The 15,477-nt window shown below is 44.8% G+C and overlaps 1 protein-coding gene across 1 annotated transcript in view; it reads right to left on the bottom strand.

Moving 5' to 3' along the window:
* Positions 1-15,477, bottom strand: part of DSCAM (DS cell adhesion molecule) — a 540,743-nt gene that overhangs the window by 262,689 nt on the left and 262,577 nt on the right. The window contains exon 8 of the mRNA XM_054973688.1: positions 9,421-9,540. Within this exon, the coding sequence (XP_054829663.1) occupies positions 9,421-9,540 (120 nt within the window). The remainder of the gene's footprint in view (positions 1-9,420; positions 9,541-15,477) is intronic.

The raw sequence follows: 15,477 nt of genomic DNA, 5'->3' as shown, positions 1-15,477 counted from the left end.
ACGGTGCCATCTCACTGGTGCCATCTTGATAGCACTAGCTGCAGGTAACTCTTCCACTGGTTACCAGGAGGAACCTAGCAACCTTACCCTCATGACAACTGATACCTCGATCCCATGAAAGTAACTCTTCCTATTTCACATTAAGGAATATTTTAAATACATCAACAAAAACAGAAGTGCAGCATCTTCACAAACAAAGGGGAAGCTAGGTCAGAAGAGTGAGAATGGAGGAAGAAACAGCACAGAGAGCAGGCAGAGACCCGGAGACCAAGGGGGCAAGACATCTGATGGAGAGAAAGTTGGGCAAAGATTGCTGGGGGAAAAGGAAGGGCATTGGCACCCTTGCTGGCACCCTCACCAATAGTTAACCTTTATGGTGATGTTTTTCTATATAACATTTGTTGTTCATATTGCTAGAGAATTAATTCTATTGTCTGGTGGCTACTTTTGTCTGTACAATACAAGGCCATGGCTGCCTTAGCCATCAGAAGAAAGGTAACATGCTTTATATTGAAATGATGGCAGTATCATTAGGGGTGCAATCCAAAGGAATTACAGCATACATAACTGTCATTGAAATTAAATTGTATATATTTGTGTGTGTATGTGCTATCAAGTCACTTCTGAATAACAACAACAACAACAAACATTCAATTTATATACTGTCCTTTAAGACAACTTAACACCCACTCAGAATGGTTTATGCTGTTATTATTATCCCCACAACAATCACCCTGTGAAGTGGGTGGGGCTAAGAGAGCTCTTGAGAGCTGCAACTGACCCAAGGTCACCCAGCTGACTGGAGGATTGGAGAATCAAATCTGGTTCTCCAGATTAGAGTCCTGCTGTTCTTAACCGCTACACCAAACTGGCTCTCAGTTTGGCATGGTGCTGACTAGAGATGGGCATGAACAGGAAAAAAAATGAACACGATATCCATTGTTCGTTGCCATCCACGAATAGTGATTCACGAACATCAACAAACATAACCTGTTCACGAACATGTTCATGGTTGGATGTTCGGTGGGGCCAGAATGGCCCCCTTGGAACTTAGAGAGCCCATATTCGCAGGGAGTGTTCAGAAGCCTCTCCTCCAGCCATCATCCATGTTTGGTCAAGAAATCTGACCTGAGCAGGCAGCAGGACAGGTAATAATAATAAATAATAGTGTGTCCCCAGAGCTTGGCAGCAGCCCTGAAACCTGGGGGTGGGTAGAGTTCTACCCCACCACTCCCAGAAACCTGACCTGAACACGCAGCAGGAAAGGTAATAATAATAATAAAGAATAGCTTGGCCCCAGAGCATGGCAGCAGCCCTGGAACCTGAGGGAGTAGAGCCCCACCCCACCACACACAGAAAAAAATTCAAGCTCCAATGCACTCTCCCTCCATCTCTCAAATGCCAGCAACAGTTCTCTCCCACTCCACTGTCTGCTAAAACTAAAAGCCAGAGCTGGGAGCACAGTGCCTTTTATTACTAGAGGTCCCACAGAGAAATACAGGAGGTCTGTGGTTGGTGGTCAGAATTGCCTAACAGGGTTTGGAGGGGTGAGATTGGTATTGCCATGGCTACAGAAGATCTCCCTCCCCCCTGCTCTTTGCTCCCATGTAACAAAATAGGAGCTCCACGCTTGGAAGGGAGACCTACCTATCAAGGTAAGTTGGGCTTAGATTGGGGTTTCCAGGGCAACAGGAGTTCAGACAGAGTTCAGACAGTTGCCTACGTTTTGCTTGAAGGTGCCAGACTGTCTGGCTTTATGAACGGCTGACGAATGCCACGAACAGGGCTTGGAACGAACACACGTTCATGGGGAATGGGGCCTCATGAATAGCTTGCTCATGAACAGCAGATTGGGCTGTTCATGGCTTTTTTTTTGTTTGTATTGCTGTTCGTGCCCATCTCTAGTGCTGACCCCTATGAATAATAGTGACCCTATGAATAACAGCCTCCAAAATGTCCTAATTAACAGCCTGCCTGGATCTTTCAAACTGAAGGTTGTGGCTTCCTTTATTCAGTCAAGCCATCTCATTTTGGAACTTGCTCATTTCCTATTACCGGCAACTTTTTCTAGTATTGTTGTCTTTTTCAATGAGTCCTATCTCCTCATGATGTGACCAAAGTATGATAGCCTCAGTTTCACTATTTTAACATCTAGGGAGAATTCAGGCTTGATTTGATCTAGAACTCACTTATTTGAGTTCTATACCATCCATGGTATCTCATCTCCATCACCATCCAACAAATGAATCCGTTTTCTACAAGTCATCTTTCTTCATTGTTCAACTTTCACATTCATGTATATTATTGGGGAATACCAGTATGAATGATCTTGATCTTGGTCCCCATTATTTCTAGTTCCTTCATGGCTGTCCTCCATTTCGTAATCCTTGCCCAAATTTTCCCACAGTGTTTGATTCTGCTTTGTCTCCTACATTTGCATTCCAGCTACCTATAATTATCAGTGTATGTTTAGGAGTATGATCAATTTCTTCCCAGACACTTGCATTAAATTTTTCAATTTCTTCCTCTTCAGCATTTGTAGCTGGGACATAAAATTGAATAATGGTTATGTTGATCGGCTTTCCATAAAGTCTGATTTGGTCAGATTTTGCATTATAGCTCCTGATTGGTTGTGCTACATCTTGCCTCATTACTAGAGTGATACTGTTTCTTCTGAGTTCGTTGTTTCCAGAGTAAAATGTTTTGTAATTTTCTGAATGAAAATATCCTAATCCAATTCACTGTAGTTCACTCACACCCAGGATGACAACATTCTGGATTCATACTTCTCACATTCAGAGTTCTTATTATGTGTGTTGCATAGCTTTGGACTTTCCTTTTGCATCTGTTCACATCAGCAACTGGGTGTTCTTTCAGCTTCAATCCAGGCCCATCATTAAGAACAGCGCTATGCAACTTGTCCTCTGCTTTTCCCCAGTAGCCAATTCAGTGCCATCTGACCTGGGGGTCCTGTTGTCCAGCACATCTTCTTTCATTTATGATGGTCTCGTAATAGGGTATTTGAGGTAAGAGATGATCAAAAGTGGTTTACCATTGCCTTCTTCTGTGCAGTACTAACCAGGATTAGCTGAAGTGACACTGCCATTGTTTATGAAAGATCCTCTGATAGTGTCACTTTCCACTACTGCTGCTGCCCAGTAGCTATCTTTCAAGGATTCCTCTGCCTGCATCATCACTCAAACTATCAATTCTCTTAAGTTGATGTGACCACTGATTCCTGAAGGGGGTGGATGAGTCTTAGTCTTGTGTCTCAGCTTTGGCCATTTAGCAACATTGCTAGACATTAAGACTCTTGACTAGACATGGGCAGAAACAGCATTACAAATGGAAAAAACCACCGAACAGGCCACTCGGCTGCTCATGAATGGGCTGTTCGGGATGTGGCATTCCAGCCGAACAGGTGGTCGGTGCAAGCCTTGTTCATTGCATTCGGCCGCTGTTCGGGAAGCCAGACACTCAGGCGCCTTCAATCAATTGCCTCAGCAATGGAGGGAGGGACTGCCTGAACTCTGTCTGCACTCCCTCTGTCACCCTGGACACCCCAATCAAAGCCCAACTTAGCTTGATGGGCCAGTCCTCCTTCCAAGTGTTGCACTGCAAATTGGTTACAATTGGTAACATGGGAGTAGGGGTGTGCAAAGGCACCCTGATTCGTTTCTTCCGAATCTGCTAAATCTGAATCGAGAGGCCGATTCGGATTTAGCAGATTCGGATCGAATCGGATCGACTCATTTAACATCAGAGAATCACAAAAGCACAATTCCTGTCAAAAACACTTTATTTCTTGAACTGTTTTAGGTTACACAGTAGGAGGGCACAACAGGGCATGATAGCAGTGTACTACACAAAATAATACAACCCACTTCACCGTTTTTGACAGCAATTGTGTTTGGGTGATTCTCTGATGTGAAGTGAGTTGTGTTATTTTTGTGTAGTACACTGCTTTCATGCCCTGTTGTGCCTTCCTACTGTGTAATCTAAAGCAGTTAAAGAAATAAAGTGCTTTTGACAGCATTTTTTGGGGTGATTCTTTAATGTGAAGTGAGTTGTGTTATTTTTGTGAGGTGGAATGCAGGAATGCCCTTTGGTGTGCCCCCCTGCTGTGTAACCTAAAGCTGTTCAAGAAATAAAGTGTTTTTTACAGGAATTGTGCTTTTGTGATTCTCTGATGTTAAGTGAGTTGTGTTATTTTTGTGAGGTGGAATGCTGGAATGCCCTTTGGTGTGCCCCCCTGCTGTGTAACCTAAAGCTGTTCAAGAAATAAAGTGTTTTTGACAGGAATTGTTTTTGTGATTCTCTGATGTTAAGTGAGTTGTGTTATTTTTGTGAGGTGGAATGCTAGAATGCCCTTTGGTATGTCCCCCTGCTGTGTAACTGAAAGCTGTTTGAGAAATAAAGTGTTTTTGACAGGAATTGTGTTTTTGTGATTCTCTGATGTTAAGTGAGTTGTGTTATTTTTCTGCGTGGGGGACTGCTGGTGTAATGTGTCATAATGCTTTGCCTACTTGTACTTTGAAAGGGAGAAAATAATTTTTAAAAAACTTTATTTTGTGTTGTTCGTGTTTTATTCTTTGTTGTGCAGTTGGTTCCCATCATAGGGAACAATGGGGCTGGCTTGCCAGCCATCTCTGTAGGTGGTGGGGGAATTTGATGGAGGGTGTCTGTGGTTCAGGTGCTCTTTCACAGGGACCAGCTGGCACTCAGAAGTGTGCCCACCATTGCGGCACCCCTGGGCTGTGCAGAATTGCCCAGGGAAAGAGAGTTTAGAAGTTCCCAGCATAGGGAACAAAGGGAGAGGGCTGGCCTTTGCCAGCCTGTTCCTGGGGTTATGGGTGTGGGGCTGCTGGGGGTGGATTTGGGTCTGTAAGGGGCTAATGTGGGGATTTGGGTCTGTGTGGGCAGCTGGGGGGGAATTGGGTTTGTGTGGGGCTGTAAGGGGTGGACATTGGGGGCTGAGAGCACCTACTTGGGGAGGCCATGAAATGCCCCCCCAAGTGGGAGCAGGCTGAGCCTTGGAGGGGATGGGAGGAAAGGTGGGAGAAGGGCCCCTGAGGGTAGGGGGGCATTTTGCATGCAAAATGCCACCCCTGGCAACACAAGCCTCCCCCAGCTGTAAGTAGTAGAGAAAAGAGCACCTACTTGGGGAGGCCATGAAATGCCCCCCCAAGTGGGAGCAGGCTGAGCCTTGGTGGGGGTGGGAGGAAAGGTGGGAGAAGGGCCCCTGAGGGTTGGGGGGCATTTTGCATGCGAAATGCCACCCCTGGCAAAGGAAGCCTGCCTCTTCATTTTTCCCCATAGGAAATAATGAAGAAGAAGATGAGCAGCAGCAAGCTAACAATATGCTCACCCTTCCCTTTCTTATGCGAGGATAGGGGGACCTGGTTTGGGGGGCCATAACATGGCCCCCCAAAGTCCAATCGGTCTGAATCTTGGCAGGTTGTTAGAGGGGAGTTAGAGGAAGGTCCCCACCAATTTCAGCTTGATTCGGTGGGAAAATGCCTCCCCCAGGCGCCCGGGAAGACGGAGGCATTTCCCCATTGAAAAACCCGAATCAATCCGAATCAATCCGAATCGATTCGGTTTATGGTGATTCGGAAAACCCGAATCAATTCGGATTTCTCCTAATCAATTTGGAGTTCTCCGAATCGATCCGAATCGGGGTGATTCGGGTTTTTTCAGGTTTGCCAAAACCCGAATCGCACACCCCTACATGGGAGCAGACACCACGGGAGAGGGAGGGAGGTGTTCTGTGGCCATGGGAACTCCAATCTCATCCCTGAAAACCCTGTTAGGTAGTTCTGACTGCCAACCACAGACCTCCTGCGTTTCTCAATCAGACCTCTACTTATAAAAGGGCACTGCACTCCCAGTTCCAGCTTTCACTTTCAGCAAGCAGTGGAGTGGAAGAGAGCTGTTGATAGCCATTTGGGAGAGAGACAGGGTGAGTGCATTGGAGCTGGGCTTTTTTCTGTGTGTGGTGGGTGGGATAGGGATCTATCCCCTCTGGTTCCAGGGCTGCTGCCAGGCCCTGGGGCCGAGCTCAGTGGGCACCTCGGCTGAGGGCTCACCCTTAGTATTACTGCCTGATCTGATCAAGTATCTGGGAGTGCTGGGATAGGGCTCTAGCCCCAGCCTCTGGTTCCAGGGCTGCTGCCAGGCTCTGGGGCCAAGCTCAGTGGGCACCTCGGATGAGGGCTCACACTAATTATTATTATTATCAATATCAGTGCCTGATCTGGTGGTCAGGCTTCTGGGTGTGCTGGGATAGGGCTCTAGTCACAGCCTCTGGTCTGCGGTGACCAGACCGCTGCCTCTGTAGCCTCTGACTTGGAGGCCTGGCAAGCGGGCACATGGTGGGTGCTGCCGGCAAGCGGCCAGAACCCCCGACTCCAAGAGGGGAGGTGGCCCACCACCACCTCCCCAAGCCCACCAGGCCCAGAGGTTGCAGGCATCAACCACCTTGCTGTGTGAGTGGAGAAGTGGCCTCTGACTTAGAGGCCTGGAATGTGGGCAAATGGGGGGTGTCACCAGCAAGTGGCCAGACCCCCCCCACCCCCAAGCAGGGAGGTGGCCCGCCACTGCCTCCCAGAGCCCGCCAGGCCCAACAGCCACAGACATCAACCACCTTGCAGCAGAAGCAGATACTTAGCCTCCGACCTGGAGGCCTGGCAGGCAAGCACATGGGGGGCCACCAGTGAGCAGCCAGACCACCTGCCCCTGACAGGGGAGGCATCCTGCCACCACCTCCCCAAGCCTGCCAGGCCCGGTGTCCACAGACATCAACCACCTTTCTGTGTGAGTGGATAGGTGTCCTCCCATCCAGAGGCCTGGCGGGCAGGCACATGGTGGGTGCCACTGGCAAGCAGCCAGACCCACCCACCTCCAAGAGGAGAGGAGGCTCACCACCACCTCCCAGAGCCCACCAGCCCCGGTGGCCACAGGCATCAACCATGTTGCTGCGTGAGCTGATAAGTGGCCTCCGACCCAGAGGCCTGGCAGGTGGGCACATGGGAAGTGCCACTGGAGAGTGGCCAAACCCCTATACCCTGAGAGGGGAGGCGGCCTGCCACTGCCTCCCTGAGCCCGCCAGCTCCAGTGGCTGCAAACATCAACCACCTTGCTGTGGAAGCAGGTACGTAGCCTCCAACCCAGAGGCGTGGCGGGTTGGCACATGGGGTGTTCTGCTGGTGAGCAGCCAGACCCCCCACCCCCGAGAGGGGAGGTGGCTTGCCACTGCCTTGCATCCCCCTCCAGGCCTGTCGGCCACAGACATCATCCACCTTGCTGCGGAACCAGATACATATCCTCCGACCCAGAGGCCTGGTGTGCGGGCACATGGGGGGTGCCACCAGCAAGCAGCCAAACCCCCTGCTCCTGAGGGGGGAGGTGGTCCACCACTACCTTCCTGAGCCTGCTAGGCCTGGTGGCCGCAGGCATCATCCACCTTCCTGTGGAACAGATACATAACCTCCGACCTGGAGGCCTGGCAAATGGGCACATTGGGGGTGCCACCAGCAAGCAGGCAGACCCCCTGACCCCAAGAGAGGAGGCCACCCACTACCACCTCCCTGAGCCCACTAGGCCCAGTGGCCGCAGGCATCAACCAACTTGCTGCGTGAGCGAATAAGTGGCCTCCGACCTGGAGGCCTGGTGAGCAGGCATATGGGGGGGGGTGCCACCAGCAAGTGGCCAGACCCATAACCCCGAGAGGGGTGGTGACCCGTCATCACCTCCCTGAGCCCATGAGGCCTGGCGGCCGCAGACATCAACCACCTTGCTACGTGAGCGGATATGTATCCTCCAACCTGGAGGCCTGGTGGGCGGGCAGATGGGGGGTTCCGCTGGCCAGTGGCCAGCCCCCCCACCCAAGGGGGAGGCAGCTGACCTTCAGGTCCACCGCACGGGGCCAAAGTGAACTGGAGAGGGTGGCTCCATTTGTATTGAATGGGAATTTCCTGGGGGCGTCCAATTTGAGAATTTATAACTCCGAGATCCATACTGCAATCTTGACCAAACTTGGGTGATGGCTGGAGAAGAGCCTGCTGCACATTCCCTGTGAATATAGGCTCTCTAAGTGCTAAGGGGTCCACTCTGGTGCCAATGAACCACAAACACCGAACACGTTCATTAACGGGCCATGTTCGTTTCTGTTTGTCTGTTCGTGTTCATTGTTGGGAATGAACAACGAACAGCCTGTTCAGGTTTTATTCCCCATTCGTGCCCATGTCTACTCTTGACTAAGTGTAAACTCTTGACAGTATTGGTCTCAGCTTTACTGACACACCCAAACACCCTCAGCATTTTAAGGTGTGTAACCACAAGGGAGTGCATACACTTAAATCTCCTTGATTTCTCTAGAAATTTAATCCAGTTATCTTTAGCAAGAGTGGATTCTACACTAAGCTGTAATATGTAGGTTGAAATAATGCAATGCTATAATGTTAATACTAATATGAGATCCAGTTTGGTGTAGTGGTTAAGAGTCGGGTTTGATTCCCCATTCCTACACTTGAAGCCAGCTGGGTAACCTTGGGTCCGTCACAGCTCTCTGGAGCTCTTTCAGCCCCACCCACCTCACAGGGTGACTGTTGTTGAGGGGATAATGATAACATACTTGGTAATGATAACATACCCTGAGGGGGTGTTAAGTTGTTCTGAAAGGCGGTGTATAAATCGAATGTTATTATTATTATTATATAGAAAATGCACATAGACACACCCAAACTTTAGTTCTCTGCATAAACAAGGTAAACAAGCCAGAATGTGAATGCCAGATAAAATATAAAAATGTTCAACTGATAATTTAGTTAGTCTGAGCTGCACAGAATTTAATAAGATGGGGATAAAACTACGAAAAAAGCCAACTGTGCACTTTGACTTAAGGTGAAGAATACAGAAATTATAAGAGCAGAATAAAGCAGACAGAATGTCGATCATTTTATAATTTGTTCTGCATTGCCTGTTACATAACAAATTATCCTAGAAGATTAAAAATATCTGCAATTTATAGTTACTCTAGGGAGACTGAGGCTGCAAGACACAAATACCACATTCAAGATAAATCCTATGAAAGTAGCTTTCTGGAGTAAGCAGATTTGTAACATTCTTCACTTTCATGCCGTCATTGCCGAAATTCGTTCAGTCATCTTTTTGCAACATCTCACTGTAAACAATTTAAAAATTCCAATGGTCTAGCACAAGTACGAGATCAAGCAGCTTTTGGATCCTGCCCACTATCAACACAGAAAAGCCTCTTGTAAGAACATTGAAATCAATGAAAATTCTTCACTTGATTTCAGGGGGAAAAAGGACTACAATTATTGAAATGAATCCATCAAAGAGCTTTTCCATCAACATACTGAATATTTCTTACGTTTTCATTAGAGGATGAAAAAATACCTTTTGAGTACTTCCAGACAATTGTGGGGACAGGGTAGCCTTCTGCAGAGCAGTTGAGAATTACAGCTTTTCCATAAATCCCGTCCTGATCACTTGGCTGAACCACAAATCTGGGGGGAACTGAATCAAGAGAAAGAAAAGAAAGCAGAATCGTAGTGGTTTATACATTGCCAAAAAGGAAACTCTAAGAACTTGGGATATCTTTCCTGATATCTTTGGCATAAGCAATTTGCAATTACCTCTAGCCTAAAGCATTGTTTTGCAAATGATATCGCAAACAAGTTGTGAAAGCATTTATACAAAAACAACTTGATCAGTTGCACCTAGTAGGATGTGCCTTACTAGGGCAACACTGCCTCTTTACTAAGGCAAGATAGCAAAGCTTGTCTTCATACCTAGAAATGTCACGATCAGCATTACGATTTGAAAAAAACCCAGATAATGGCATTCGCGCCATCGGGACTCAGCTAATCAGTGCTGTCCACGGCAACCGATCCAGCGGTCAGAGGTTTGCTTGTTTGGGGCTTGATCAGATCAATCGGTTTCTGTTCAGGATTGCAGACACTCAGGCGCCAGTAATCTATTCCCAGGGCAACGGAGCCAGGGGAATGCCTGAGCTGTGTTCGCCCTCCTTCTGTCGCCCTGGAAACGTGAATGGAAGCCCAGCTTTCCTTGATCAGCAGGGCTTCCTTCCAACCATGGAGCAGCCAGCAACGCATCACCATTTGGGAGAAGAGAGGGGAGGGAGGGGAAAGGGGGTGTTCTGTAGCCACCATAGGCACTCCAAATGTTTTTTGCTTTTTAAAAAAATGGGGCTTTGTAGGAGGAATGGCTGTTTTTCTGTCTGTCACTCTCTGTTTTTAACCTGCTTCTCATTCACGGCTCTGTGTGTGTGTTTAAAAGGGAGTGGGTAAAAGCTGGATCCAGATGCTTTTAAACGGATCCTCATGAATTCATATGATTTTTATATTAAAACAAAACAAAAAGGCTGTCATATTATAGATCATGTCCTAGTATACAGACAACAACAAAGCAATCATACATCCACTAATCCGTGGCGCTGCCATGGCACAAAAACATTCTAAAAAAGCACGGATCCGCGTGGGTCCTCTTGATTTTTAAGTGGGGCCACCCAAAATCCACCACACAATCACAGACCATGTCTGTTGCCACAAATAGGACCAAAAATTCAGCCATCCACAGCTTTGTGGCAACACCACGGAGCAAAAACATGGTTCAAAAGCACGGATCCTCATGGATCCTCTTGATTTTTACATGGGGCCACCCAAAATCCACCATACAATCCCAGATCATGTCCATTGCCACAAATGGGACCAAAAAAATCATTCATCCACTGCTTTGTGGCAGCGCCACAGCGCAAAAACATGGTTCAAAAGCACAAATCCTCATGGATCCTCTTGATTTTTACATGGGGCCACCCAAAATCCACCATACAATCCCAGATCATGTCCAATGCCACAAACAGGACCAAAAGATCTAAAATATGACAGCCTTTTTGTTTTATTTCAATGTTAAAATCATATGAATTCATGAGGATCCATGTCTCAGATTCATGTTTTTTCACCGGGACAGCGCCAAATATTTTTGGATCTGTGTTTTTTATATTTCACTCTGTGGACCTGGCTGTGATATGTGATTTGATGTTTCATTTGTGTTTTTCCTATTTAAAAAATCATAGGATCCGCGAGGATCCATGTGGATCCTGGTTTTACTTTCTTCCTGTTTAAAATATGCTTTTGGAAGACTGCCTGCTTGCTTTTAAAATCGGGTGGGGAGGAATGGAGGATTCTATCCCTGCTTTTTTTAAAAAGCTGGCTGAAACATGTTGACGGGGTCTCTCTCTCTCTCTCTCTCTCTCTCTATTTGGAGAGGCAGTGACGGGTTAACCCCCCCCCCTGCTCTAAGTGTGTGTATGTGTGTGTGAAAACGTCCCCTCCCTGAGGGGAGGCGGCTCGTCACCAGGTTAAAAACTCCCCCCCCCTCTGCTCCAAGTGTGTGTGTGTGTTTGTGTGTGTGTGTATGAAAATGTCCCCTCCCTGAGGGGAGGTGGTTCGTCGCCAGGTTAAAAACTCCCCCCCTCTGCTCTAAGTGTGTGTGGGGGGGCACCCCTCCGCTTTGGCCTCCCCGATCCCTGATCAGAAACGGGACTTGTTCAGTGTGGATTGGTGATCTGGGGTCGTCGCCAGCACGGATCCACGAACAGCTTGATCGGTATTTTGGGGGGGGGGGGGGGGCTCGTGCCCACCTCTATTCACATCACATGCCTAGAGATTTCTGATGTCATAAGGAGCCAATTATGTTGTTACCTCACCACACTGGAGAATCAAGGATTGCATAGAGTAGACCATTTTTGCATTCTATGAGTTCAACCATAAGCAGAGTTAGTGTCTTCTAAATCAACTGACCTCAACAACTGCACTTTACTGTCTCATACATTCACTGTACATTATATTGTTTAACCATATCTATCCATCCAACTGAAACTGTTTAAGAAATTGGATAGGTAATCTTTATCAGAACAGAGGAGTTAGCCATGTTAGTCTGTAGTAGCAAAATAGTAGAGTTCAGTAGCACCTTTAAGACTAACCAACTTTATTTTTTTAAAATTTTTTTATTGGATTAGAAATCACTATAATATCCATTACAATCAATTTCCTTTAAATATTCCAGTTCTAACCCCCTCCCTTCCCCCCTTTTGTTGACTTCCAACAGTTTTCCAACCCCTTATCCATTTCCCCCCCTACTCATTTCAAACTTATTTTATTCTATTAAACATATACTTTCACTCTCTTCTAAGCTTATCTATTATAACACAGTGATATCTCTATTCCCTTTCCCACTCGACTTATCAACTAAGTATTCCATTCCTGACGTATATTCTTTAATAATAACAATCATTTGTCTAATTTTTGTACTCTATATTCTATCTTATTCATTCTGGTCTCGTCAATATAGGACAAACAATTTGTCCCTTATTCTACATAACTTTAAGTACATCTATAAACATTGTATACATTCAATATAAGTCAATCAATTTAACTTGTACTCTATATGTTACTCTTTACTTCCTTCTATCTTATATTCATTCTATTTTAATTATATAATTTCTCCATTATACAGTTGTCTAAGGCTAACCAACTTTATTGTTGTTAACCAGCTTTATTGATGCATATGACGAAGAGAGCTGTGGCTCTCAGAAAGCTTATGCTACAATAAAGTTGGTTAGTCTTAAAGGTGCTACTGGACTCTTTACTATTTTTCTCAGAACAGCAATTATAACAGGAAGAGACCTTCCACCACATGAAAGTGCAGTCATCAACAGCAGCAACAAAAGTTAAAAATAATTACCAATTCAGCAATGAAATTATTAGCAGTATCAATGAAAATCCATAGCTAAATAAGGGTGAGTGTGTCAACACATGGAAACAAAACTCAGAGCCCTGTATTAAAAAAAGCAAACCTGGGTTGGGCTCCCCCAACATTGAGGCCCACCAGAAAGGAAGTCTTCACCGGTTCTAGAAGGCCAACAAGAAAGCTGACCTAGCCTCTTAATGTGAGGAATTCCAAAGTCTTGGGGGCTATGGCTGAGAAAGCCCTCTCACCTGCCCACCAATCTTATTTCATACAATGATGACACAAAGACAACGGCAGCATCAGATGATTTCAAAGTACAGGCAAGTTCATGAATGTGCCTGGTTCTCATTCAGTGCTTATTCTGCTTTGGCCTTGCTTATTCTTATGTCCCTTTATTAGATGAACGCCATACAAAGGAATATGTTTTTAACCATTATTTAGTGGTGGGAAGTGCTGTCATAGCTGACTTATGCCAACACCTAGCGGGTTTTCAAGGCAGGAGATTAACAGAGGTGGTTTGCCATTGTCTGCCTCTGCAACCCTGGACTTTGTTGGAGGTGTCTCATAGAATTACTAACCAAGGTCAACCCTGATTATCAGCTAAGATCTGATGAGATCAGGCTTGCCTGGGCTATCCAGGTCAGGACTAACATTATTTAAAAGCATCTAATTTTTTAGATTACAGAAAGTTTGGGCTTATCTGAATGTAGGGTCAGGCATCTCTTTATAACAAATTATTTTAAATAACTCACATGAGTAATAATTCCATCAAAAGAATTAAAATGACAGACTCAAATTTTAAATGGTTGAACTCACAAGGTCCTTAAAGATCAATGTGACAGGTAATGAGTCTCAGAGTTTAATGGCAATAAAAAGGTTGACGCAAACAGTCACAATATACTATGACACTGAATTTTTGAATATCCATTCAAAATGTAAAAAATCTCTTATTTGTTTTATTTTTCAGAAATTATCCATTGTTTAGTATAATAATAATGTGATCTAGAAAAAAGTACTTTTAAAAGCCATGGTGTCATCATAACTGGTCTTTATTCTGCCAAAACAATGGGATATGGCTTTAAGCCTTATATCTGTTGCTTCTATGGATCTTAAGCAGCAACTTATTCAGCAAAAAATTAGATTTAGGGCATAACACCTAAAAATTAGATTTAGAGCACAGCACCTTTTTAGCAAAGGATTAAGTACAGTGTCCAATGTTGGCATTGTAACTTACAAGTTATGTCTCTTAAGCATATGCTTTGAACTTGCCCACTTATTTGGTCCTTTTGCGAGGAAGTCATTACTCATATTAATTTTGTATTAGAATATTCTTTTACATGTACTTTTAAACTATTTGCCTGTCTCTTGGAACCTAACTGATGATCGACAGCATTGGAAGGACAAAAGCTCACTTCCCATAATTCATTGGACTTAGGAATATTTGGACATATTTTATAGATGGCAGTCGTATATGGATTTTAGGTATTTGGACACCTTTTATATATTATAGATTTGCCAGCACTGATTCCCCACTTTCTTTGTTTTGCACAAATAAATGAAAATTTTTTAAAAAATTAAAAATTGGTCTTTATTTTCTATTTGGTTTCTATAAATCCAGGTGTCCTTGCAGGCTAATTCTACAGGGCAGAGCCCTGACATATATGCAAGCTATCTTATTCATTTCAACAGAGAGAGCAAATCTGTGTCCTGAAAAGAGACGTGCCTTTAGATCAGATGCCCCTATTCAAATAGATGGGGTAACTGCTGTGAGGACAGCAACTCTGTGTACACTGAGTTGCACTCATAAGAAATCAGTAGATCTTCATGTGTCATTATAAAAGCCATGTTCTTGCATGTTTCATGTACATCCATATAAAAAAAGAGTACATCACACTGGAAAGAAATTTTTGGTGCTCCTATATTTATTCTCAACTCTAGTGGGTCACTGGAATGATTAAACTAAATCTAAGTGATTGGCCATGAATATAGCATTTCATCTTTTCATTGGAATATTTGTACTTTGCATTTAGGCTCCTGCAGTTTAAAGGATGAAAGAAATTTAATCATCCAAAGCAATGACTGATGCATTAATGAATGAGATCATTAAGCTCTGCACTTCAGCCATTATTAAATCTGGTCATTGCACCTATGGGGTCAATTTAGCTGGTTTGGGAAAACCATTTGCTGTGAAGTTTCTTGAAACGAAATTCATCTCTGAGGACAGTGCAGAGAGAGCCATGCTGATTACAGTGATGAAATGGTAATGTTAAGTATTATGTACGTCTTTTAGAAATAGACAGCACTGCCATAGAAATAGCAACAAGAAAACTACATTGGATATTCAGCACCAACACACTTATTTCTCACCTTTGCTCTTGCCTTCCAATCACAACTCTTGCTCTGTTCTTTATTTACAGTCCATCACTGAACTGAATGCAGTCTCTAAATTTTTACAGGACATTCAAGTCTTTGGAAGTCACTTCATTAGATGCTTAATGATAGTGTAAAATATGAGGGAAGTACAAAACGAAAGTATTTTTTTTCATTAAACTTCAGGAAGGAGTGTGCAATAAGGAAAGTATTTTTGGTTAAAGACTCCCAACTGTCTATAAATTAAAAATGCAACCAAAAGTTTCCAGGACAGCAGGCAGATGAGTGAGTCAGTATCCAGAAAAGTGCAGT

The sequence above is a fragment of the Eublepharis macularius genome, chromosome 3 (assembly GCF_028583425.1).
Source record: "Eublepharis macularius isolate TG4126 chromosome 3, MPM_Emac_v1.0, whole genome shotgun sequence".
In the NCBI taxonomy this organism is placed as follows: domain Eukaryota; kingdom Metazoa; phylum Chordata; class Lepidosauria; order Squamata; family Eublepharidae; genus Eublepharis; species Eublepharis macularius.
The sequence above is the reverse complement of the archived record's forward strand: the minus strand, read 5'-3'. Positions and strand labels throughout refer to the sequence as shown.